The sequence below is a fragment of the Strix uralensis genome, chromosome Z (assembly GCF_047716275.1).
Source record: "Strix uralensis isolate ZFMK-TIS-50842 chromosome Z, bStrUra1, whole genome shotgun sequence".
In the NCBI taxonomy this organism is placed as follows: Eukaryota; Metazoa; Chordata; class Aves; order Strigiformes; family Strigidae; genus Strix; species Strix uralensis.
In genome coordinates this window covers 32,090,233-32,114,234 of record NC_134012.1, presented here as the reverse complement: position 1 = coordinate 32,114,234, position 24,002 = coordinate 32,090,233, and the positions used below count along the sequence as shown (strand labels likewise).

The following is a 24,002-nucleotide window of genomic DNA, read 5'->3' as shown; positions in this document are numbered from 1 at the left end:
CTTTAATGCTTTGTCTAAGCTTGAAGATCAGCAAGTGAAGGTTCTGGCCTACAGCAAATTTGAGAAACTTAGTCTTGCTAGCTGTGTAACAAAGGACTTTGTATAATAAAGTCCTCTTTCAGTAGCGTCTCTGTGCTCAGCTATTTGTTCTTACTGCTAATCCAGGTTTTGACACTAGTGTGTATGATAACTGTTTCTTTTCTGAGATCAGGAAAAACTGTCATAATAAATGATATCATATGACTAAGTGATTCATTAAAAGAAATAGAAAGCAAAGCCTATAAGAATCTGCCTTCTGCTTGTGAAAGAAATTGGCAACATTAGATGAAGAATCAAATCTGTAATGGGCACAAACAAATGGTGTGAACTGCAGGTTCAGTTCAGTAACTATAGATGAAATTTTTAGAATTTACTATCAATACGAAAACATGATTTTAAAGAATGGTTTGTATTGAAATAAAATTTGTTTTCTGATGCCCATTATATTGTCAGATTCTTTTTAAAAATCTGTTCTAAATAGTGTGTCTTTTACAGTATCAAAGAGTAGTGGAAGGATGTATGGTTTAGGATGGGCCAAAAGATTGCATTTATTGGGGATTTTGGGGAACGTGTTTCTTCTGTAGTTGCAAAACAAAAGACGGAAGTTGGCCAGCCAGCTTAATTTTGTGCTTTAATTTTAGAGCTGGATTTTGCATTCAGAATTTTCTTATCTATATTCTTCAGAATAAGGGATAAACTGAAGCCAGTGTGTGATAACCATTGAAAGCTTCCATGATTTAACCAATCCCGGAGATCATGCTTTATGATAAACAAAGTGTTGTTCTAGTATAGACAATTGGAAGTACACAGTCTTCCAACCCATTTCATTTTATTCTTTATGAATTGTGGATTGCTAGTTTTATTTGCTACAAAAAGACAAGCTTGTATGTATTTGCCACACTTTGGGGTTTTTTTTCCTGATTTTTCTGAGTTTTGTGCAGACTATTATTTTTAAGAAATTATCAACAAAACATACGTTTAAAATAAGTTACATGAGTAGCCATTGAATTTTAAAATAATGATAGTCCACATTCTATTCTTCACGGGTTTTTTTGTTATATCACGTGGTCATTAAACTTGCTGTTTTCCTTGCTAATATGTTTGTGTTACCATCAGAATACTGACAAAATGCAATATTATTTCAAGTTTTAATTATTTCAAGTTTTCTGTCCTTGTATGAGTTTGGATTTTGGGGAGCAAGGATGATGCTTACTGTTTTGGCCTTTAATGCTAATAAAGCAAGGTAAAAGAAACTCTTAAGAGACCATCTTTCTTTTATTTCTATGATTTATGTTAGAGTGAACCTGTGTTCTTCACAGCCTAATTTATTTCCAAGGCATTGATATTTACTCCAGGTTGTTCCTACTGCAGTGTTACAGCTTTAGCAAATAATAAAATCAGAAAAATGCACAAAAGTATTGAAATTTATCTGTAGTCACAAAGATAGGCTGAGATCTGTTACCAATTTTATTACTATTTTAATATTTCCCTTCTAAATTATTATAATTAGCAATACTAGGAATCTAGGAATTAATTTCTGCTTCTTGCAGACCTACATTGTCCAAGATCTGTTTTCTGAATACTGAACTGTACAGAATGAAAGACAGGTGTAGAACTTCTGCTGCCATTCCAGACATTTCAAATGAGACTTTTCTTTTTTTTTTTTTTACAAGTGGTAGTAATACCTATTTCTTACAATATTGTCCACTGATAAAGTTAAAATTAAGCAAGTGTTTCATCTTCCCAAGTAGAAAGAGAATGTTTACATGACCTTAGGTCACTTGCATGGTTTTGGAGGCTTTTCCTGCTTTAGTTGCAAAGAGAATAGGTGTTAAGAAAGGGAACATGTCTAAGCATATTTTTCACAGGCTAGGGAACCTATGTTCTTTTACATTCACCTGTAGGAAGAAGCATAAAAATTCAGGAAGGATCATAAGTGTTATGAGCTGGGAGTACAGCCTTTATCAAATGGAGGTCTCTCAGGATTCCTACACAACATATTTAAAAATTATCCTAAAAATGCTGATGTAAAACTATAAGGTGCTAATGTATTTAGTTATTTTTATATCATAAATATATATAAGATAAACAATAAATTTAGTTAGTTATATATAAAATATATGTGTATGTAATCATTTTTTCTTATATGTATTTATTATACAAAAATAAATACATACACACTTTATTGTTTTACAGTTACATTTTTAGGATAATTGTTAAGTATAATGAAAATAAACATTTATGTTCATATACACATCACTTCCATTTTTTGTATATCCCGTCTGCTGTCATATCACAGGCTGCTGATAAAAATTCAACAGACCATTTAAGTTCTTTGGAACAAGAATGTAGTAGAAGCACTATGGAGAATCCTCCCGAAAGAACTGCTAACAAAAGCAGGTGCAGCGGGTAAGAGGTAATATTTACCTGATTCAGTCCACTGCAATTTTCCTTGAAAGACATGTAATGTAGCTTTTAAATTTAGCTTTATGTCTACCTTCTTCATCATGTTAGGCTTGGGCAGTGAATATTGTAAACTGCGTATAATTTCTCTGAGACGGAGTGAGCTCTGCAGCAGAGCAATCTGCGTCCTGGTCTGTCATTCACACTTCAAGTAAGTTGAATAATAAAACAGTGATTTCACTATGACTAAGCAATCTAAAAGGTTTTGACCGTGAAACAAATGCCTTTCTTGCAGCTGGTTTTTAATTTTATTCTGATGATTTAAGGATGTCTTAAGTAACTATATCTACATATCTATATAAATATATCTACGTAAGTTAATATATCTTTGAGTAAAAATACAGCCTCTCCACATACATACTCTAGGCATCAATAAAAATTCTGATTTCTTGTCTGACTCAAAAGAGAAATGCTGAAATCACCTTAAGTAAAAGATAAAGTTGCCTTTTTGGTTCCCATTTATTAGAAGAGCTGATTGGATTTGTGTGCCACCACCATGACAGGAGAAAGTCTTGCTACTAGATCTCTTCATATTAAAAGTACTGCAAGAACGTTAGGAAAAAAAGCATAAGTCAGTCAAATATGTTCTGTTGTCAAAAGTCTGACTGATAATTAGTCTGATAATTCCTGCTTCTTGCAGTATAGATGTGTTGTATATCGGTGTGATGAAGACTGACATCCCATTGCAGAGTGGATGTGCAATTGTTTTCAGGTGGGGGAAATAAGAATTCTCTTACAGATCCATTTTCAAAGGAAGTGACTGTAGTGTTTTAGTACTTAATAGGGTGTCCCCATGCTGTTGTCTGCTTAAAGGTGATGGTTTTTTTAATGGGAAGAACTGCAGACACCACTCAGGATCCAGAGAACTCACCTCCTATGAGGCAGTGGAGGGATTAATCTGTTTACCTTCAGCTATTCAAACATTATGGCTTGTTTTGATGTTTACTGGCCTTGCTGTGACTAAGTAGAATATTGACCATCTTAGATTTAGTTAGGATCAGCGTTCAATATTATGTCTGTGATATATTGAGTCAGGAAAGAATCCCTTTCAGGAGAGTATTTATGCTCGTAGCGTTTGCTCATGATTTGGTTTATTGCAGATCCATTAATAAACCATAATTCATGTCACTTCCACTGATTAACTGCAAAGTGATGTCACAGTATTAGCCACCATTGTACCTATTCTGTATGCTGGTATTTTACTCTCTAATGTAGACGTTACGTCCAACATAAGTTCACAGTCCTCCATTCCCTCTTTTTTACATGTTTTTAAATGTGCCTACTTTCCAAGAGACTTCAGTATTTATGGCCTCTTGGGTATCACTGTGTGGAAAAGGTAAGAACCACTGAGTGTCACAGCAATAATTATGCAGTTAAAAGACTAAATTTTTTTTTACCTGTACCTCTAATAAAACAATTGTAGGACATTGAAATGATGATAGAATTGTTGAAGTAATTTAAATAATATTTCAAGAAATGGGAATGTGAGTAGTAGTACTGTATACCAACAGTTTCTAGGTGCAAGGATTGTAGGAATTATCATAATCAGTTTGATCATGATGAATTGCTTTAAACTTACTCTAATGAGTTTGTGAATGAAATTTCACATTTGTAGATTTATTCCAGTGGCAACTCTGTGCAGTGATCTGGATTAGTTATACAAATTGATTCTGAGTGTGAGGATTGGGTATCAGCATAAGATTATTTTTTTTTTCCCCAAGAAACTCCAGGAAGTCTTCTCTCCACCTAATGGGAGACGTTTAGAAAAAAGCAGACAGCAGAACATTTGTTTGAACTCATTTGAGAAAGGCTTGCATTTCGGTTAGCATTTATCTGTTTCTGGATACTAAATTCAATTAAAAATCAGATGGCTGTTTGGACTACCAAATAGATGTGCTTATTTGAGATCTTGACTGCAGAAAGGCAGATTTATAGATAAAAATTACCAAATTGATTACACAAAAAATGAACACATAGATTACACTAATACATTCCAATACATTCCTGAATCAGACAAGGCATAGAGTGGACCCTATATAGATAAATTCAAGCCATCTCCAAAATTTGTTGTAAGTTTCAGTATTTCAATAAATGAGTATACATCTTTGTCCTAGAATACAAGCTGTCTCTGGCACAAAGATTGGTGGAAGTTTGGAGTGGAAATTGAGGCTTCCGTTACGACATTTCAAATAAAACAGTTTGATGTGGAAGTGTCTGTGTGGTAGTACAATAGTTGTGACATGACTTCCTATATTCTGGGCTTTCTAGATACGCTAAAAAGAAAAAAAGAAACGCATGAAAAAAGAAGAGGTGAATTTGTTAAAATGTAAAAATAGTGATTTACATTTATTTGATACTTAAAGGAGCTGACTAGCGAATAATAAGATTTGCTTGAAGCAAATTTTTTACTTTTGGTTCCAGAGTCTTTAAAAAATAAAGAGGCAATAGCCACATGATTTGTGGAGGTAGTCCTGGGTTCCACAGTGCTGCTAACTAGAAAATGACGTGATGGAAAATTTCTAACGTAGGCTAAGGTAACAGTATGCACACTGTAGACATCAAGAAGCATGATAGACTCATCTACAGGTAGCTGAACAAGATCACCTTTTTGGATTCTATATTCTGCTTAAGTCAGAAAGCATATATACTTTTTTCTTGCCCTGTCTTTTAACCTGTGACCTGTGTGTGTATCTGTTTATACAAGCATCTTTAACCTTGTACTGGCAGCAGTGATGGATCTATTATATGACAGAGATTAGGGATAGGGAATTTGGATATCAAGGGGTTAGAGATTGTTTGGGATACATCCTTACATTTTTTCAATCGACTTGTTTTTGTTATCCTAATTTAGAAATAAATGAAAAAATACATAATTGTCCTGTCAATAATGTATCTTGTAGCACCTGAGGTGAGGAAGCAATGCAAACTAACACATCTTCTCAACAGCTGAATAGGTTTCTTCAGTAGAAAACCTCTTTTAAAATTGATGGTGTGCTGCAGCATGCAGAGTACGAATGAAAGGAAATATTTATAGTTTTTTTCTCCTGACTTCTGACCCCTGAAATTAAAACCACTTTCCCCACCCCCTCAGTTGCTGTTAACCCTCAGGAAAAATGAGTCGCTTTTCTTGGCAGAAATTGGTTTTAACAACATTCAGATGTTGCAGCTGTCTTCAAAATACAGTAATATATAGAAGAGAGTGTGAAACATTAGCCCAAACTTAGACATGCCCCCCAAATTGCTGCCCTTTTTACATATGCTGCTAAAGTTATGCTGAAAATCCATATTGCGTAGCTTTCTTTACACTTTCTTCTTTTACACCAGAGAAGTACAGTTGGAAAGTGTTTTGAAAACTTTTCTGTTGGAAAGTTTTCTGTTGACTAACTACAAGGTCCCTAAGTCATTCACAACTGTATACTTCAAATGAGGCTTTTCAAAATACTAAAAAATTGGTTACAGCTGACTGCACACCCTGACAGTTGAAAATAAAACTCCCATACCAGTCATAACTAGAAATTCAATTTAGCTTATGCACAGTGAGAGCAACAAAACAGTTTCTTTCCAAAGAGGCGACAGTGCAGTCAGAACTTCTACAGCTGCCTTTCATGCACTGATAATTAAAAAAAATCAAAACAAAATCCCTAACTGGAAAATACACACTCCCTTTATAATTACCTATTTCAAAGCTGTAATTGAGCATTTCATTATAAAGATGCTAATCAATCCAGAACAATACTCCAGGGACATCACACATGTCCAGAGACATAGCAGTTATAATAGAAATGCTGCAGAAACTTTACTGGATTATGATTAGTTGCTCAAGCATTTCTCTTGTGAAAGATAAAACTCCCACAAGGTGTATTGCAGTGTTCCATGTAGAACTTCAGACTCATCTTCTAGGTTTTAGATGTATTGAACAAATAGATACTTTGTCATCAGTATAAATAAGCAGAATGCATTCATTTAGAAATAAAGAAGCTTTCCTGCATCTAGGCAGATTCTTAGGTAAAACAAAGGACTATGAGTAAAGGAAGCCAAAAGAATTGTCTTTCTAGGTTATGGGGCTTTTTTAAAACAATAATTTCTAAAGTATCATCATTTGCAGCTCCCTCTTCTATTGAGATTTTATCTCTGTAGGACAGTGCTAACACTCCAGCAGGAGTGCTTGAGTCCTGAGTAACCACGGCCATTTACAGCCCTCTTCCGTAGTGTAGTGTGCACAGCTTTGGTGTTTCCTCAAAAGACTGGCAGCCACAACATTATGGGTGTTGAGGCAGTGCTTTGTGTGGAATTTCGGTATCTCTGTCACGTGGGTGGCATCTTTCAAGAGAAGGAGCACAGTAACTTTTATCTGCCTGTGTTTGGGAAGCAGTGTTGTGATAACATGGGAACTGATGGTACTAATACAGAGAACTCCATAAAATTACACAGCACATTTCCTCCAAGTATTATAAATAGTTTTATTTCATGTTCTAGTGAGAGAATTAATGTAAACTGAGTTTTTGAAAGTTTTGAAATATATTATTGGGATTCTCTGAAGGTTTAAAGCTACTGTGTACTGTTAGAGGATACTGGCTTTTGTGATCACAGCATATGGTATTTTGTACTTTGTTATCTGATACAAAGCACCAGGATAAAATTCTGAAAGTTTTTTGGATAACCATCTACATGAACTCCTAATATTAGTTCTGGCTAAATAGAAGCGTGTAGTTGCGGATTAGGATCTTTCTTTAGTTTGAATGTCATAGCAGTATGTTTACGGACTACTACTTTCTAGCTAGAAATGAAAAAGCAGAAAGCAGAGGGGAAAAGTCCTGGAAGTTTTGACATGTGAGGTGTGTGTCTGAAAGGCAGATAGGCTGTCTCTTGAATTCTGCTAGTGTGTCCTTTTTGTGATCGTGTGTGTGCACACACATGTATGTTCTTAAACTTTCTTACTGTGCAGATGTTGAGCTTTGCTGGTTGTTAAATGCATTGCTTTGTTTTACATCTGTATTTTTTAATTCTTTCTTATCAAAGACTCTGAAACTCTGAAAGGCAGAGACCTCTAATCTAAAACACCACCTTTTGTGTTTTCCCAGCTATGTATTTTTTATAAAAGCTGACAAACATAATTAGGATAATAACCTCTCCTTTGTTTCCTATCTTCAGTCCAGTTTCTTACACCTTTTGACTGTTCATTTAGAAGACGGACTATCAATGGTGCCTGAGTTTGGTTATTTCACCAGTTTAATCTTTCGTAATGGTATTTTCTTTGATTTGTCTTGTAATTTAAGAAGGAAGATATAACAAATTGCCCGTTTCAGAAAATGTGTCATATCCATAACTAGTGAGAAAGGTGACTGAGTATGTATATAAAACAATAGTTTGTATGAAGTTCTGTAGCAGGATGGAACTACTCCAATATATGGTGAGGAAAACAATTGTTGTTAAATATGGCATCACCTCCGTAATGTTGTTGTGGACATGCATACCCTGTCCATGTCACAATGTGCTATTGGTATCTATGTTACAGCAGTATTTCCATAGCTGTATAGAGTACAGTTCAAATTTATTCCTTCTCATACCCTTTATGAAAATAGTGTTCATTTTGGTGCGTAGCATATATTCCCACTTTCTTACTGAGAATGACCAAAAGAGACTGCGAAAGAAGCTGAAGATTACACAATGTCAATATGCAATTGACAATCATGTTAGAAATTATCACCTTGTTGCTAAGGTCAACATGTTTGGAAGAGAGTAAAGTCACAGTTAGTTTCAGTTAGTATCAACTCCAAAAAACAGGTGCTTGGGCAGCTGTCACAGGACTTTGACAACTACTTGCTGAAATGTTTCCTGAGAAGGTCGTAAAAACAGTGAAGAATATATGGAATATACATAATACATTTTAGTCTATTCTAGCAGTCTATAACAGAGTTGTAAGAGGATGAACCGCAGGTCTAAGAGGGATTTCTTTTTATTATCACATTCTTGTAGCTAAGACATTTGAGTGCCAAGTTCCCTAGACAAAATAATGTAAGTGAAGGCTCTGGGTATAGAAGCTGCACCACTTCAAAGTACAGAGAAAATCTTAACCTCAAAAATGAGAAGTGACTGCATTTGTACTGATTAATGCTTTGCACAATCTCTGATTGTTGGATTGTTAAAATAGTAGCAGGTTTTACAATGGAAATCTTTTGTTGTTCTCAGTTTGCTTTCACCAAATCAAATACAAGAAAACTGTGGGGATATAACCTTTCTGATATTCACTTTTCATTTGAAGGGGTTTGAGGTACAGGTTCTGTGAAACACCTGAAGTGCCACTTGAAGTGATACTCCTTTCTACTAATAACAGATAAAGCTGTAGTTTTTAATGTGGTCTGTAAAGAGAAACACATTTTGAGCCATGCTGTCTGGCCCTGCTGCTGATTTTATGATTTTATTAGGTATGAAAACTTGCTTGTCAACATCAAGACATCAGTTCGGTATCTAGAAGTATACTAAGTGGTACTTCCCTTCATAAGGAAGCTTCCAACAAAAAAATATCTGTAAGCTTTTGTTGACTTTTAACTCTTTTTCAGAGTCCATAACATTACTGTTACTTTGAGTGTAATAAAAAGTATTGTGTGTTACAAAGTTATTTTGTAGTTCTTATCTTTTTTCTGAAATAGACACTGTGGACAACTGTGTGCCATTATGCCATATCTTAGTATGGGAAATGCCTATATAGTGCTTTTGTTGCTTCAGGAAGTTTTTGTACATTATTATCAAATCATTTTATAATGCCAGCTACTTTTGAAAAATAACCATTTCAGCTCTCCATCTCTTCCTCTAATACGATTGATTGCCATCAGCAACATTATAATAAAGTGCAGTCAGGCTAAACTAGCTGCAGCTGGATTACTGTCCTGTGTGTACTGCAAATTCACTGTCTCAGTCAGTCATGCTTCAATCTGATTAGGCAACAAGTATATTGGATAGTATTGAAACAAAACTATAAAGTGAAAAGGAAAAAGAAAAGTCATAAAGGAAGAAATTGCAGAATAATGTAATAGAGAAAAGATGCCTTGCAATGTTGAAGTCAGATTTGACCTGTTAGCTCCAGACTTGCAAATATATTTCTAGCTTTTTTTAGTATCTGCAGTAGCCAGTATGCTTCAACCACACCTGATCCTAAAGGCAAGGCCACCCTGAATCCTTCACAATTTCCATGCCAAAAAGACACAGAAGAGGCAAAATTCTTCTGAAACATAGGTGGCTCTTTAGATATGAGCAATGTTGGCAAGCCTATGTCATGTGCATAGAAGTAAAGCTGTAGGATCAATATCATTGCTAGGTCATCCAAATACCTAACTCTGTGAGGGAGTAAGCCACTGGCTCTTGATGGTAACTGTGGTCCCAGAATTCAGCTGCTCATCATGCAGTCTAGCTGTTCTCCTTAGAGGTTGTGCTTTTCTGTAGGACTCCTTGAAAGCTGCTTTTGAAACCCCTTTTCCTGGAAGTGTCCAATGAGTATGTGGTATATGGCCCAATGGCTTTATAAACTTTTTCTATGTGGCTCACATGCTCCTAGGTTTAGCTTATCCTAAAAGGTGGTAACCATACAGCTCCAGTGTTGTTCAAATAAAGCAACAGACAGCAAAAGAAGACTTTTAACAAACTGTCTATGGCAAGTAGCCTAGTACAAGTGATTTGCTCTTTCTTTTTTTTTTGAGACAAAAGACAAAGGCAAAAATCAGTCAGTAAATATTTTTGCATAAAAATAGTCATATTTGTTCTTAAACCAGACTTTGGAGACAAACAATTCATAGAATTGTAGAATTGTAGAATCATTTAGGTTGGAAAAGACCTTCAAGATTATCGAGTCCAACCATAAGCCTAGGACTGCCAAGTCCACCACTAAAAGATGTCCCTAAGTGCTGCATCTACACATCTTTTAAATACTTTCAGGGATGGTGGCTCAAGTACTTCGCTGGGTGGCCTGTTCCAATGCTTAACAACCATTTCAGTGAAGAAATTTTTCCTAATACCCAATCTAAATCTCCCTTGGCACAACTTGAGGCCATTTTCTTTTGTCCTGTCACTTGTTACTTGGGAGAAGAGACCGACACCCACCTCGCTACAGCCTCCTTTCCAGTAGTTGTAGAGAGCAATAAGGTCACCCCTCAGCCTCCTTTTCTCCAGACTAAACAACCCCAGTTCCTGCAGCCATCCCTCATAGGACTTGTTCTCGAGACAATTCACCAGCTTTGTTGCCCTTCTTTGGACATGCTCCAGCACCTCAGTGTCTTTCTTGCAGTGAGGGGCCCAAAGTTGAACACAGTATTGAGGCTGCAGCATCACCAGCGCCAAGTACAGGCCCGTTGAGAAAAGTTAGATTTGCTATTTTCTAGGCTAGTGTTTACCTTTTCTAAATGCAGAAAAATAGATAATCTACAAACCTTTTTGTGGATTTCACCATTTCTCTTCTGCAATTGGTGAAAGAGTATAATAATGCAGATTAGCTGAGATACTTTTTTAGATTCTTTTCTTTAGCTGCTACTTTTTTTGCCTTCCTTCCTTCCTGTCTGTCTTCCTCTCTTTCTGTCTCTCTTTTTATCTTTTTTTTTTTTTTTTCCCTTTTGTTTTGAAAGAGAGTCAGAATAGAGTTTGCTTTCTTTAGTTTCTCAGATGGGCAAAGTTGGAGCTGGACTATTTCAGGATAACTGTAGCTAAGTAATTTGCAGGGTTCTTAGGTGACAGGAGTCAAGACTGGATGATTGGCAGAGCTTGCGTTTTTCAGGCAAGAAGTCAGTCTTAGTAGAAGATGTTTCATTTGTCCACTTGTTACAGAGGCTCTCAAATAAACAAACAGCAACCAAAAATTAAAAATTTATTATCAACACAATTAGTTAGCCCTCTACAACCATTCAACGGCAGGTTCGAATACCTGTGAGAGGAGAACAGAACAACTTCCTAGGGTTTAGCAACAACCCAGAACACTCTATCACAGAACAAAACACCACTTCCTAGGGTTTAACAACAACCCAAAATGCTCTATCATTCACCTAACAAATGAGGACTGTCCACCTCAAGGAACTTCTCAGGGCAGTGTCCCAACCCAAGTAACCTCAAAGAGTTTCCCTGGGCAGTGTCCCAACCTGAGGGGAGAGTCCTTAATCTCAGCATGCTGCTCCAGGGGTCAAGCTCAAAATGGCTTCTCCAAGAGACACCATTATACCCAGGCCGAATCTCATCTATGATCAATAGTGGTTCCCATTAGCCAAAGGCCTCAACTGCCTTAAAGCCCTGAGAACAAAGGCAATCAATAGCTGTTACACTTCAGCAGCCAAGAAGCCCTGTTTTCATTGGGTGGGTGCATCTGCCACACCACTTAACCTGTTATCTGTGACTCTGTAACATGGTTTAAATTCTTAGTATAGAATCTCAACAATGTACTGCTTTAATATGCATTGACAGATAACAGTGTATGTTTTCCTTCTCCAGCAAGACTATTTTCATCTCAGCAATTCAGCCATTACCAGCACAATATTTTTTTCTCAATCCATTATTTGGGAGGCACGGAGTTAAGAATGCAGAATGCTTTAGTGAATTGTTTCTGCACTGTGAATAAGAAAAATTCTTATAATCTGCATTAGAAAGATGGCGGAAGTTTGTAAGCATTGAGAAATGTGACAACTTACAAATTGGTATTTTAGTTCAAGACTTAGAATGTGAGTGAAGCTGTATAAAGATCAGACTAGGCAGGATTTTCTGTGTATGGTTTAAGATTACATATGAACACCAGTATTTCTGTAAATAAAAAAGTGAATTTTTTAACAACTCTCTACATGAGAAAAACAACCCTGTGATACGATTTTTAATGTATTTTACTGTAATTTAATTAGTTTATTCACTAAATTAATGCCATTTATCTATTTTCTTTATTTGTTTGATTACTGAAAAATCCATTTTCTGTTTTACATGGTAACAGAAGAATCCTTGCTGAAGTCCTAAACAGAATTGCAACATAGAATCAGATTGAATATATTAAGTTGTTTAATATAAGCAAAATTTCACTATCACTGCAACTCAGTGGTGCTTTTATAGTGATATAGTTCAAAGACCTGCCTGAGATCAGAAACCTGCTCTTCCAGGGTGGGTGCTCAGTCATGTTGGAATAACTATAATAGAGAAATTCAGGAATGATGAAAGAGCATTAAGGTGTATTGTTATCCAGGGACTGATAAGACTAAACTTTGGAACACAACACATCCGTCTTTTAAATTTCCTTAATCATGTGTTTGCATTTTGGCTTTTTTAAGAATAAAACCAGAATGAAGCATGGAACTCCTCCAGCAGGTCAACTATGAAAACTTCTATCATCTTTAATCAATAAAAGAGCAAGCTAAATGTAGAACTTCTGACAGTTTCCATTGCTTTGGAAAATACATTTAATTCCATTTAAAAGACATTGTTCTACCCAGAGGTATTTCTGAATTGATTTTGGTTAAACACCTTATGAGCATTAATTTTATGCATTTTCTCCTATTCTTTCTACTAATGATTCAGCTGTCAGTCAGGTTTTTGAGCCAAGATTTGTCTGTGAAATCTGTTTATTTTCTTCTTTAAGGAGGGATCTTGATTGATATGCAAAGATGTGAAGTATAAGCACTTCTTCCTTGACTTGGTTCTAGTAATGTTTCAATTATTTTTTTTTTTTAATCTTTTCACTTGCATATGTATGGTATTAGAAATCTGTGGCTAGGGAATGGATGTAATTTAAGATTGTTGTTGTGATGAATGAAGTGTAGAAACAGAATGTCAACACAGTCTTCTGTTTCAATCTTTGCCTACTACTTGTTCTTAGAGAAATGTTGTTTTTAAAAAAATGTAAAGCATATCCAGTTGTTTTCCCATAAGTCCTTGTGGCAGACCAGAAATGGCTATGAACTAAAATCCTATCTCTGAACAACTCAAACTTTAGAAAAGTTGAAATAGAAATCCCGTTTGTGTAGTTACACAAATCAGCTGTCATTATCCTCACATTCCTATATTCCAGAATTTTTAAAAGTTGCTGGGTTTTTTCAATGTGACTCCATACCTCTGCTATGACTTCTTTTTTGTCTGTGTTCATGTCTCTTCTGAGAGCTCTTGCCTGCTATGCTAAATTTCTGGGTTGAGTTATCAAGCATTTACATGCACTTGCAGCATGGAAAAGCAAGCAGATAAATAAAATCAGTATTTACTTTTTTCTTTTTGGTTTTACAATTTGTCTCCAGGTAAGCATTTTCTATAACTTTAACTGTCTTGGAGCATGTACCGACTCCTCCTGAGTACTGTGTTAACACCTAAAAGAATATTTTTGGTACTAAATAGACTGAAGGGAAGTAATTCCGTGTTCAGTAGTTCATTCACCCAGTTGATCCTTTTGAGGATAATTGGTACATGTGCCCATGCCCAGATGCTATCATCTGTCCCATCTGAGGAGAATTCTTTTCTGTCTGCATTGAACACTGTGGGGCTGGACATCTCCACTTTTACTGATTTTATTGATAGATAACACTAATGAGGGGAAATCTGTCTCTTACTTACATATGTGCTAATGCCATCATTTGGTTTTCACTGTTGTATTAGCAATTTATTTGTCTGGGGAAAGAGACCAAAATAGCTGTTGTGGCAGAAAATATTCATAGGTAGCTCTTTTAGAGATTTGTAAGAGTAATTTTTTTATTATTTAATACTGCAGTTACATAGTACTTATCCTAAAATAAAACCATCTTTCATTAAAGCTTCACAAAGAGAGGGTTTTTTTGAATAACTGTTGACGTCTCTGTGTTCTAAAAAGGAGAAGCACCATCTTTCTGCACTGGTCCAGTGTGAATGTTGTAACAGGGGCTGCTAAGAGAGTACCTGACTCCAGATTCATTCTGCGAGACAAATGTTGGCCCTCTGGGGAAGAGGCTAATATAACCTGGTGTTGCAAATGCTGTTTGTGTTTTCACTGTCTCTGCTACCACAGTCCGGATATAGCAAGGAGTTTGTCAGGAGGAAATAGAAAAGGGAAGAAACTACTTCATTTAAGAATTAATAATGCATTAGATGATCATTTTACTTTGGAATTATGAAGGTGGCTTCATTTGATAGTTAATGCTTGTTTGATAATTGCATTTAGTTCTTGTAAGGAATTGCATCTCCATGTTAGTTTTCACAACTAAGCCAAGTATACACCTACATACCAGATGATTATCAATCGCAAGGTTGCTACAGTTGTCAGTAACAGGGTCCCTGGCTGAAGCTATGTTTTTTTGTTGGTAAAGCTGAGGTAGACTTGTGTGGAGAACCTTGATAGCACATGGTTGTCTTCTAACTTGCTTCTTTCTAGTGTTATCAGCCTTCACGAACAGTATCTTCAATTCAGTTGAAAGAAAAACAATCCACCATTCAACTTAATTCAAGTGCTTCTGTTTACTTGACCTACTATACTAGAATTTAGCTATGGAGGCATAAGCAGGTCAAGAGAGAACCACAAAGGATCTCCTGGAAACCTTAGTGTGTTGATGACGCTAGCTAAAGCCATGACACTTAGAAGTGGCAAATAAAGGAAGTACTGAGGATGTTGGCTTTTATGGTCTGAGTGATAGTGATTGTCACCTTCAAGGCAGAGACAGTGCAGTACTTGTATGTGCATTTAGAGTGAGAGAATGGAATGGGGTTTTTAATCAAAAAAAAAAGCTCCTTTATCTTCTCAACCTTTTCTTCAACACATTTTGTGATCAATCCCTTCATCTGCAGACAGCTTGTAGAGGATAAATGCATATTTACATGTCAGGATCATGAGATTTTTAAAATTCCCTTTTTTCCCCAAGCAGATAACAATATTTATAGTCTGTTGGATACCATATTGAATAGTTTGGTGGGAGTGTTTGGAATGTGTGAGAATTTTCTTCAGCACCCTGTTAAAAAGCAGTTGTGGAAAACAAGTACCTTTGTGGTGACCTTTTTTTTCCCTCCTCAGCTCCCCTTATTATTGGTGTTGTTTCCTCTCCACTTCCTCCCCTGCTAAAGGGAACAGTTTATGGTGCAGACACAAATCTTAGTACCCATCACACTTCTGTCATTCACCTTCACATGCCAGCTAGTATGTTTGTGTGTCAATAAAAAAATAAAGTTTTGTCCACAACTGAGATGCCTTTAGAGATAGTTCAGGGCTCCCTTGTAGCTCCTGCAGTCTAGAAGAAGCAAAATCAAAATCACCTCTTCCTCAAAAATACATTTCATGCATCTCCATCTTGATGGTAGCATTGGAATATTTATGTAGCAGTTGGTTCTGATACGCTTGCACAGACACAGATTGAGTCTGACAGGACTGATGTCTCATGGACTTTGCTGTCATTTGAAATGCTGACATGAAGATGGTAGTGATGAAAGGGGGGGAGCTGGTGCCTTCAGCACTTTGCCTGTGAAGATTTCTTAGGTTTGTATTTTTTGATGGCAGTAGCTGATTCAAAAGATAGTTTTACAAAAGAGATTCCTAACAGCCATAGATTTCTAACAGCTGCTCATGTCTTTTCTTCCTTGAGTAGATTCTTTGAGCATCACTCTGTGCTGTAAAATGGACTCTTTATACCACTCACAAATCTGTAAGATCTAGTGGAATGGTAATTAGTATGATTTTTTCTCCATTCTTTCAGTTTTTATCTTCACTGAGTGGAAACCACTCATGTGGTGATGAAGAATGACAAAATCACTGAATCATTCAGGTTGGAAAAGACCCTTGGGATCATCGAGTCCAACCATCAGCCCTACTCTACAAAGTTCTCCCCTACACCATATCCCCTAACATCTCATGCAAACGACCTTTAAACACATCCAGGGATGGTGACTCCACCACCTCCCTGGACAGCCTATTCCACTGTCTGACCACTCTTTCTGTGAAAAATTTTTTCCTAATGTCCAGTCTAAACCTCCCCTGTTGCAGTTTAAAGCCTTGTTCCCCCTTGTTCTGTCACTAATCACCTGTGAGAAGAGACCAGCACCAACCTCTCTACAATGTCCTTTCAGGTAGGTGTAGAGAGTGATGAGGTCTCCCCTTAGCCTTCTCTTCCTCAAACTGAACAGTCCCAGCTCCTTTAATCTCTCCTCATAGGATTTGTTCTGCAGGCCCTTCACCAGCTTCGTTGCCCTCCTCTGCACTCGCTCCAGCACCTCGATATCTCTCTCGTATTGAGGTGCCCAAAACTGGACACTATATTCAAGGTGTGGCCTCACCAGTGCAGAGTACAGGGGGACTATCACCTCCCTACTTCTGCTGATACAAGCCAGGATGCCATTGGCTTTCTTGGCCACCTGGGCACACTGCCGGCTCATGTTCAGCTGTTTGTCAATTAGAACCCCCAGCTCCTTTTCTCCCAGGCAGCTCTCCAGCCACACCTCCCCAAGCCTGTAGCGATGCATGGGGTTGTTGTGGCCCAAATGCATGACCTGGCACTTGGCCTTGTTGAAGCTCATCCTGTTAACATTGGCCCACTGATCCAATCTATCCAAGTCTCTCTGTAGAGCCTCCCTATCTTCATGCAGATCAACACTCCCGCTTAACTTGGTGTCATCTGCGAATTTACTGATGATACACTCTATGTCCTTATCAAGATCATCAATAAAGATGTTGAACAGAAATCGTCCCAACACCGAGCCCTGAGGTACATCACTTGTGACCGGCCGCCAGCTGGATTTAACTCCATTGACCACCACTCTCTGGGACCGTCCATCCAGCCAGTGCTTGACCCAGCAGACCGTTCGCTCATCCAGGCCATGGGCAGCCAGTTTTTCTATGAGAATTCTCTGGGGAACTGTGTCGAATGCTTTCCGAAAATCCAGGTTGATAATATCCACAGCTTTTCCCTCGTTCAATAGTCGGGTCGTCTTCTCATAGAAGGAGATCAGGTTTGTGAGGCAGGACCTGCCTTTCATAAACCCATGCTGACTAGGCCTGATCCCCTGGTTGTCCATTATATGACTTCTAATGGCACTCAAATTGACCTGCTCCATGACCTTCCCTGGTACTGAGGTCAGACTGACAGGTCTATAGTTTCCTGGATCCTCCTTTCTGCCTCTCTTGTAGATGGGTGTTACATTTGCTACCCTCCAGTCCAATGGGACCTCCTGTGGCAGGAATTCACCATGCGGAGTGGGCGGCCCGATCCCCAAACCGCAGCTACTAGTTTTTTGACTCTCTCAGCTCCCCCCTCGATGCTGTAAAAGGGTTAATTTTTCCTTCCTGAGGGAGTACAGTTACCTGTGTCTCCCTTTGTTCTTGAGTTTTCCCCTCCAGCAATTCCACCAACTTTAAGATATTATCAGTAGATTGCCCATGCAACATAACCCGGGGTATCCCCAATGCCAATGCCTTCCGCCAAAGATCATTCCTTCCTAACTCATAAAATCGACCTGGTTTATCTCGGGGCGATTCAAACTCTCTACGGGCAGGCTGTTCAGCAGGGGAAGCCGTCTGACTAACTTGTCGAACTCTCCGATTTTCACCCCCACCCCCACTCAAATCAGTCCAGCCCATCTCCCGTCCATAAGCAACCAGATCATGTAATACTTCCGCCCATGTTAACACATGTACATGGGCATTGGAGGAATTTCTCTGATTACATTCGATAGCCCTTTGTATCCTCTCTCTAAGGGACTGGACATGTATCTTTAAGGCATCCGGGAGCCCTCTAATGAGAGGTTTAAGGTGGCTGGGATCCACCGGCGCCGCAAGCGGAATTCCACACCGCCCCCTCTCATACATAGCCTGAATACAGGCTGCTTTTTGTACTCCCTCAGCCAGCTCCGACAGCCCCTTTACTTTAATAGTAACAGGCTCCCCTCTCTCCTTCGGGTCCACACCCCCAGCCCAGTAAGCCACTCGAGATGTTATCGACTGGTTACCCGCTGGTCCATCACTTAAAAACACGCCGGGACCCCAGAAACCTCCTGCCTCATCGTCACTCAACAAAATTCGATCCCCCCCCGTCAGAGAAACTCTCCACAAATATTCGGTTTCAGTTTCGCCTGGCTTGCGTGAATATTTAACCTGAAGCTCGCCAAGCTCCGGTCCTGTCCAGGGGGTTGTGCGAACGGTGGTTCGGGGGTTCCCACCTTGTGGACCTGTATGCCTTTCTGTTTTAATGAGAGGTCGCACATGTCTTTCCTCCAACTCCTTCATTTCTTCCGAACCACTTTCATCAGACTCTCCCCAGATGTCTCCATCCCACTCCTCAAGATCTGCACTGGTGATTAACTTTCGAATCTGAGCAACACTAGGGGGTCTTTTTGCTCGTGCCAGCATGATCTCAATTTTTTTTTCTAATAACAACCTTTTCTCTCTTTCTCGTAATAATTCCGACTTCAAACGATCAATTTCCAACTGCTCCTCCAAAAAATCTCTCTCCACTGTTGCAAAATAATCCTGGGCCTGAATCAAACAGGCACCTAATATGGCGCACATTTTTCCTTCATTTCCGCTTGTCCACCAACTTCCCCGGCTCTGTTCTAACTTCCTCACAACTTCTACCGGGTCGAACCATCTCTCTCTTGCCCACTGTATCTCAAGAGGGGAGGGGGCACGACTATATTTCTGTAACAACTCCTCTAAGGACATCCTGCCGACTACGCCAATTGTTGCGGAGGCTTCTAAATAAGCAACCCACTACCAATTAAAAAAAAAAAAAAAAAAAATTTATTTTTTTTTTAATTTAACCACCAATCAGCCCTCCGTGTATTACAGATCCGGATGTCCGCAAGAGGAGGACAGAATAACTTTCTAGGGTTTAACAATAACCCCAAAGACTTTACAAAACCCCACACCCCAGGGGTTTAACAGAAACCCCAAACGCAAACTTCACTTTGTGGGTTTAACGAGAACCCAAAACGTAAACAAACCCTCACGCCCCAGGGGTTTAACGGAAACCCCAAACGCAAACTTCACTTTGTGGGTTTAACGAGAACCCAAAACGTAAACAAAACCTCACACCCCAGGGGTTTAACGGAAACCCCAAACGCAAACTTCACTTTGTGGGTTTAACGAGAACCCAAAACGTAAACAAAACCTCACTACCTAGGGCTTAACGACAACCCAGAACGCGCTATCACTCACCTGGAAAGTGAGGACTCTCAACCTCGAGGACCTGCTCAGGGCAGCGTCCCAACCCAAGGCACCTCGAGGAGTTTCCTTGGGCAGCGTCCTGACCCAAGGGGAGAGTCCTGACCGCAGCGTGCAGCTCCAGAGGACGAGCTCAAAATGGCTCCCCCAGGGGACTCCATTTATACCCAGGCCGAATCTGACCTGTAGTCAATAGCGGCTCCCATTGGTCAAAAGGTCTCAGCTACCGCGAGACCCTGAAAACAAAGACAGCCAAAAGCTGCCACGTTTCAACAGCCAGGAAGCTCTGTTCTCACTGGGCGGATGCACCTGCCACACCTCCCCAGTTAGCCATGACTTCAGGTAAATCATGGAAAGCGTCTTGGCAAGCACATCTGCCAATTCTTTCAGCACCCTTGGGTGTAACCCATCCGGTTCCACAGACTTGTGTGCATCCAAGTGGTGTATCAGGTCTGTGACCACTTCCTCTTTAATTGTGGTGACTTCATTCTGCTTCCCCTCCCCATCTCCTAGCTCATGAGGCTGGATGTCCAGGGAACAGCCAGTTCCACTGCTAAAGACTGAGGCAAAGAGCACCTCAGCCTTTTCCTCATCTTAGTTACCATGTTTCCCTCTGCATCCAATAAAGGAGGGAGATTTTCCCTAATCCTCCTTTTTTTGTTAATGAATTTATAGAAACATTTTTTATTATCTGTAATAGCTGTAATAAGGTTGAGCTCTAACTGCACTTTGGCTCTCCTAATATTCTCCCTGCATAACTTCACTACATCTTTATAGTCTTCATGAGAGACCTGGCCCCTTTTCCAAAGGTCATAGATTCTCCTTTTGTTCTTGAGATCCAGCCAAAGGTCCCTGTTTAGCCAGGCCGGTCTCTTTCCCCGCCTGCTTGTTTTTCGGCACGCGGGAACAGCCTGCTCCTGTGCCGTTAAGACTTCTCTCTTGAAGGATGTCCAGCCTTCCTGGACTCCCATATCCTTCAGGGCAGCCTCCCAAGGGATTTTGTTAATCAGTCTTTTGAACAGGTCAAAGTTTGCCCTGCGGGACTCTAAGGTGGCAGTTTTACTAACCCCTCTCTGTTTCTCCAAGGATCGAAAACTCAATCATCTCATGATCACTGCATCCTAGACGGCCTCCAACCTTTACTTACCCCACAAGCTCTTCCCTGTTCACAAGAAGCAGGTCCAGGAGGGCACCTTCCCTGGTCGGCTCACTCACCAACTGTGTGAGGAAGTTATCCTCCACACATTCCAGGAACCTCCTGGATTGTTCCCTCTCTGCTGTGTTGTGATCCCAGGAAATACCCGGGAGGTTAAAGTCCCCCACAAGAACAACAGCAAGTGACTCTGAGATTTCTCCCAGCTGTTTATAGAAAGATTCATGCACCTCACTGCTTTGGTTGGGAGGTCTATAGCAGACTTCCACAGCAAGATCTGCTTTATTGGCCCTTAACCTAATCCAAACACTCTCAACCCCGTTATCACTATACTTGATTTCTGAGCTCTCATAACATTCTCTAACATACAGGGCCACTCCACCGCCTCTCCTTCCCTGTCTATCCCTCCTGAAGAGCTTGTAGCCATCGATTGCAGCACTCCAGTCATGTGAGGCATCCCACCACGTTTCTGTTATAGCTACTATGTCATAGTTCTCGTGTTGCATCATGACTTCAATCTCACCCTGTTTGTTGCTCATACTGCGTGCATTGGTGTAGATGCACTTGAGATGAGCTAATGAATCCAACACCTTTTTGTAAGTGTGGGCCCCACTTCTTACCAGACCCTTCTCAGGTGCTTCCATGGTTTCTAAACATCTATCCCTTCTCTCAAATGAAGCCCTCACTAGTCCACCATCCTTCAAGCCTTGGCATGGTTCCCTTGAGCTTATTCCCAACAGGCCCAGTCATCTCCCCCTCCCCCTCCCCCTCTCATATCTAGTTTAAAGCCCTGTCAATAAGCCCTGCTAACTCCTGCCCCAGAATCCTTTTCCCCCTCTGGGACAGCTGCATCCCACCTGTCTCATTTGTCGCCAGCAGACCAGGTGCCTTATATACTTCACCATGATCAAAGAACCCAAAATTCTGACGGTGGCACCAGTCTCTGAGCCACGTGTTAATTAGATGTGTTTTCTACCCTCTTTCAGTGTTTTTCCCTTCTACTTGAGGGATTGATGAAAACACCACCTGAGCTCCCGAGCCTTCAACTAGCCACCCCAGTGCCTTGAAATCCTTTTTGAGTGACTTTAGACTTCTCTCTACCACCTCATCATTACCTGCCTGGATAACCAACAAAGGGTAGTAATCAGAGGGCTGCACCCAAGCAGTGTCCTTCCTTTTAATATCTCTAACCCGAGCCCCATGGAAGCAGCAGATCTCTCTATGGTATGGGTCTGGTCGACATATGGGCCACTCCGTACCCCTCAGAACAGAGTCACCCACTTGAATTACCCTCCTTTCCTTCTTACTTGAAGAAGTCGCAAGTCGTGGGGCTGAGGGACAAGCTGTGGGTGTCTCACCGGATGGATCCTCATTTCCATCTTCATTCGGCTGGCCGTCTAGTTCCAAAGCCTCATACCTGTTGTACAATGACAACTGGAAGAAGATAGTATCGAACTTGCCAAAGTTTATATGTTATTTCAAAAAGTAAAACTACATTTCATTGTTATTTTAGTGACAACATTAGGCTACTTGGAAATATCTCTACTATTTCTGGTGAGAGGGAGAAATGTATTTATATTCCTTAATTTCTGTTATTGCTCAGTAGTGGTAAATTTAGGCAAGAAAGAGACACTGCTTTTTTAAGTCAGGTACTTTAGCTACAGTGCTCCCAGTGTATCATATTCAATTACACATCATAATAAACGAGATATTGAATTGGAATCTCAGCCCTTTATTGAATGCTGGATTTCTCTTTTCTGTTAGGCATAACAGGAAAAATCACAACAGGAAAGTCACAACAGGAATTTTAACCTTTGAGAGTTGCTGAACTACGCAATAGGCTAGCATTTGATGTCTAGCTTTAAGAATACCTCATGAAGCAGACTTTGCTCTGCTATTCTTACCAGATGCCAGGGCATCAGCTGCTTGCAAGTGGACTTTTTATTCTGGATATCGAATCCACTTTGATTCCCTTTTTGCAACATGAGTATTCCAGTGATGTATTATACTTCATTAACAATGACAGTTACTGTAATTCAGAAGGTGCTGTTGAATACAACAAAAGATCCAGGGTGTGACAGATGCTTGATTAGGGTAGAAAATGTGCACTGAGAAATATGGTGCAACAGTGCTAGCAAACACCATACCTTGAATCTTCTGGTATAAGCCAGTAGCCTGAAATGAATCATACTTCCTTTTTTTCTCCCTTACCCTTTCATCTTTTAAAATTGTTTTGCCTGAAATTGTGAATGCTTAGAAAAAAACAAAATCTTTGCCCTACTTTTGCTAACTGTATTTTTATCTTTTTCTTATCTGTTCCACAGGCTCTGAAAATACTTCATCTGAAATTTCAGACCGGACAGACTCGCAGTGGCTTCTAAGTCAGTGAGAACAAGGCTGCTAAAGCATGCTGGTGCCAAGCTGTCGGATGATGCACGTAGTCAGGCCAGTGGTGGTGCTCCTGTGCTTACTACTCTATGCTGATGCTGAAAGTAAGCTTATTATTCATTTGTGCTTAGGTCTTGGCCATGGGAACAGTTTTGTTTTCAGCTGGTGGTTGCCAAGGGTCTTGGAATGAGTCTCCATTTGAGTAATTAAAGCACTGCAAGGTCCTCTCTAGATCACAGCTAGTATCTGAAAAGGATTATTTATGCAACTTCCTTACTGTTTTTCATCTTAATGCCCCTTTTCTTAATCAACTAGTGGTCCCCGCTCAGATGGTGGAGACCATTGACACAAAGTTATGTAGTTAAAACAAATACCAGCCTTGCTTACCAGCCATTGGTTAAATCCTTTAAAGATATCTGTCATATTTTGAATATTTCTTTCTTAACTTTGGTTTAAAAAAAGAAAAAAAAAAAAAAAGACCCCGCCTCCCAATTAATATCCAGTCCAATTAAAATTCCAGGCCCTTTGTAACTGCCACAACAGCTGTTCTAATGTATTATTTCCGACAGCTGTCTCGGAGTACAGTATCCAAACAAATCAAGCAGAACTGACAACTTAGTGGCTGGCCTAAATTCAGTGAGGAAAGGCACCTATGTTTACTTGTACTGAGGGGAAACTGTTGGATTTTGCTCAATTAGTTTACTTATTAATGGGAAGATAATATCATCTTCTTAATTAGGAAATCATTAGGTCTACCTTGTTTACATGTGTTCCTTTGCCCAGATGTCCTGTGGCTTCTTGCAGAAGTAATGTGCAAATGAGAAAAGCCATTTGCTTTCCACCTGTTGA

The 24,002-nt window shown here is 39.4% G+C and overlaps 1 protein-coding gene across 1 annotated transcript in view; it reads left to right on the top strand.

Moving 5' to 3' along the window:
* The window catches only part of PTPRD (protein tyrosine phosphatase receptor type D), a 385,966-nt gene that overhangs the window by 76,076 nt on the left and 285,888 nt on the right, over positions 1-24,002 (top strand). The window contains exon 2 of the mRNA XM_074855344.1: positions 23,090-23,257. Coding sequence (XP_074711445.1) covers positions 23,173-23,257 — 85 coding nt within the window. The 5' untranslated portion in view covers positions 23,090-23,172. The remainder of the gene's footprint in view (positions 1-23,089; positions 23,258-24,002) is intronic.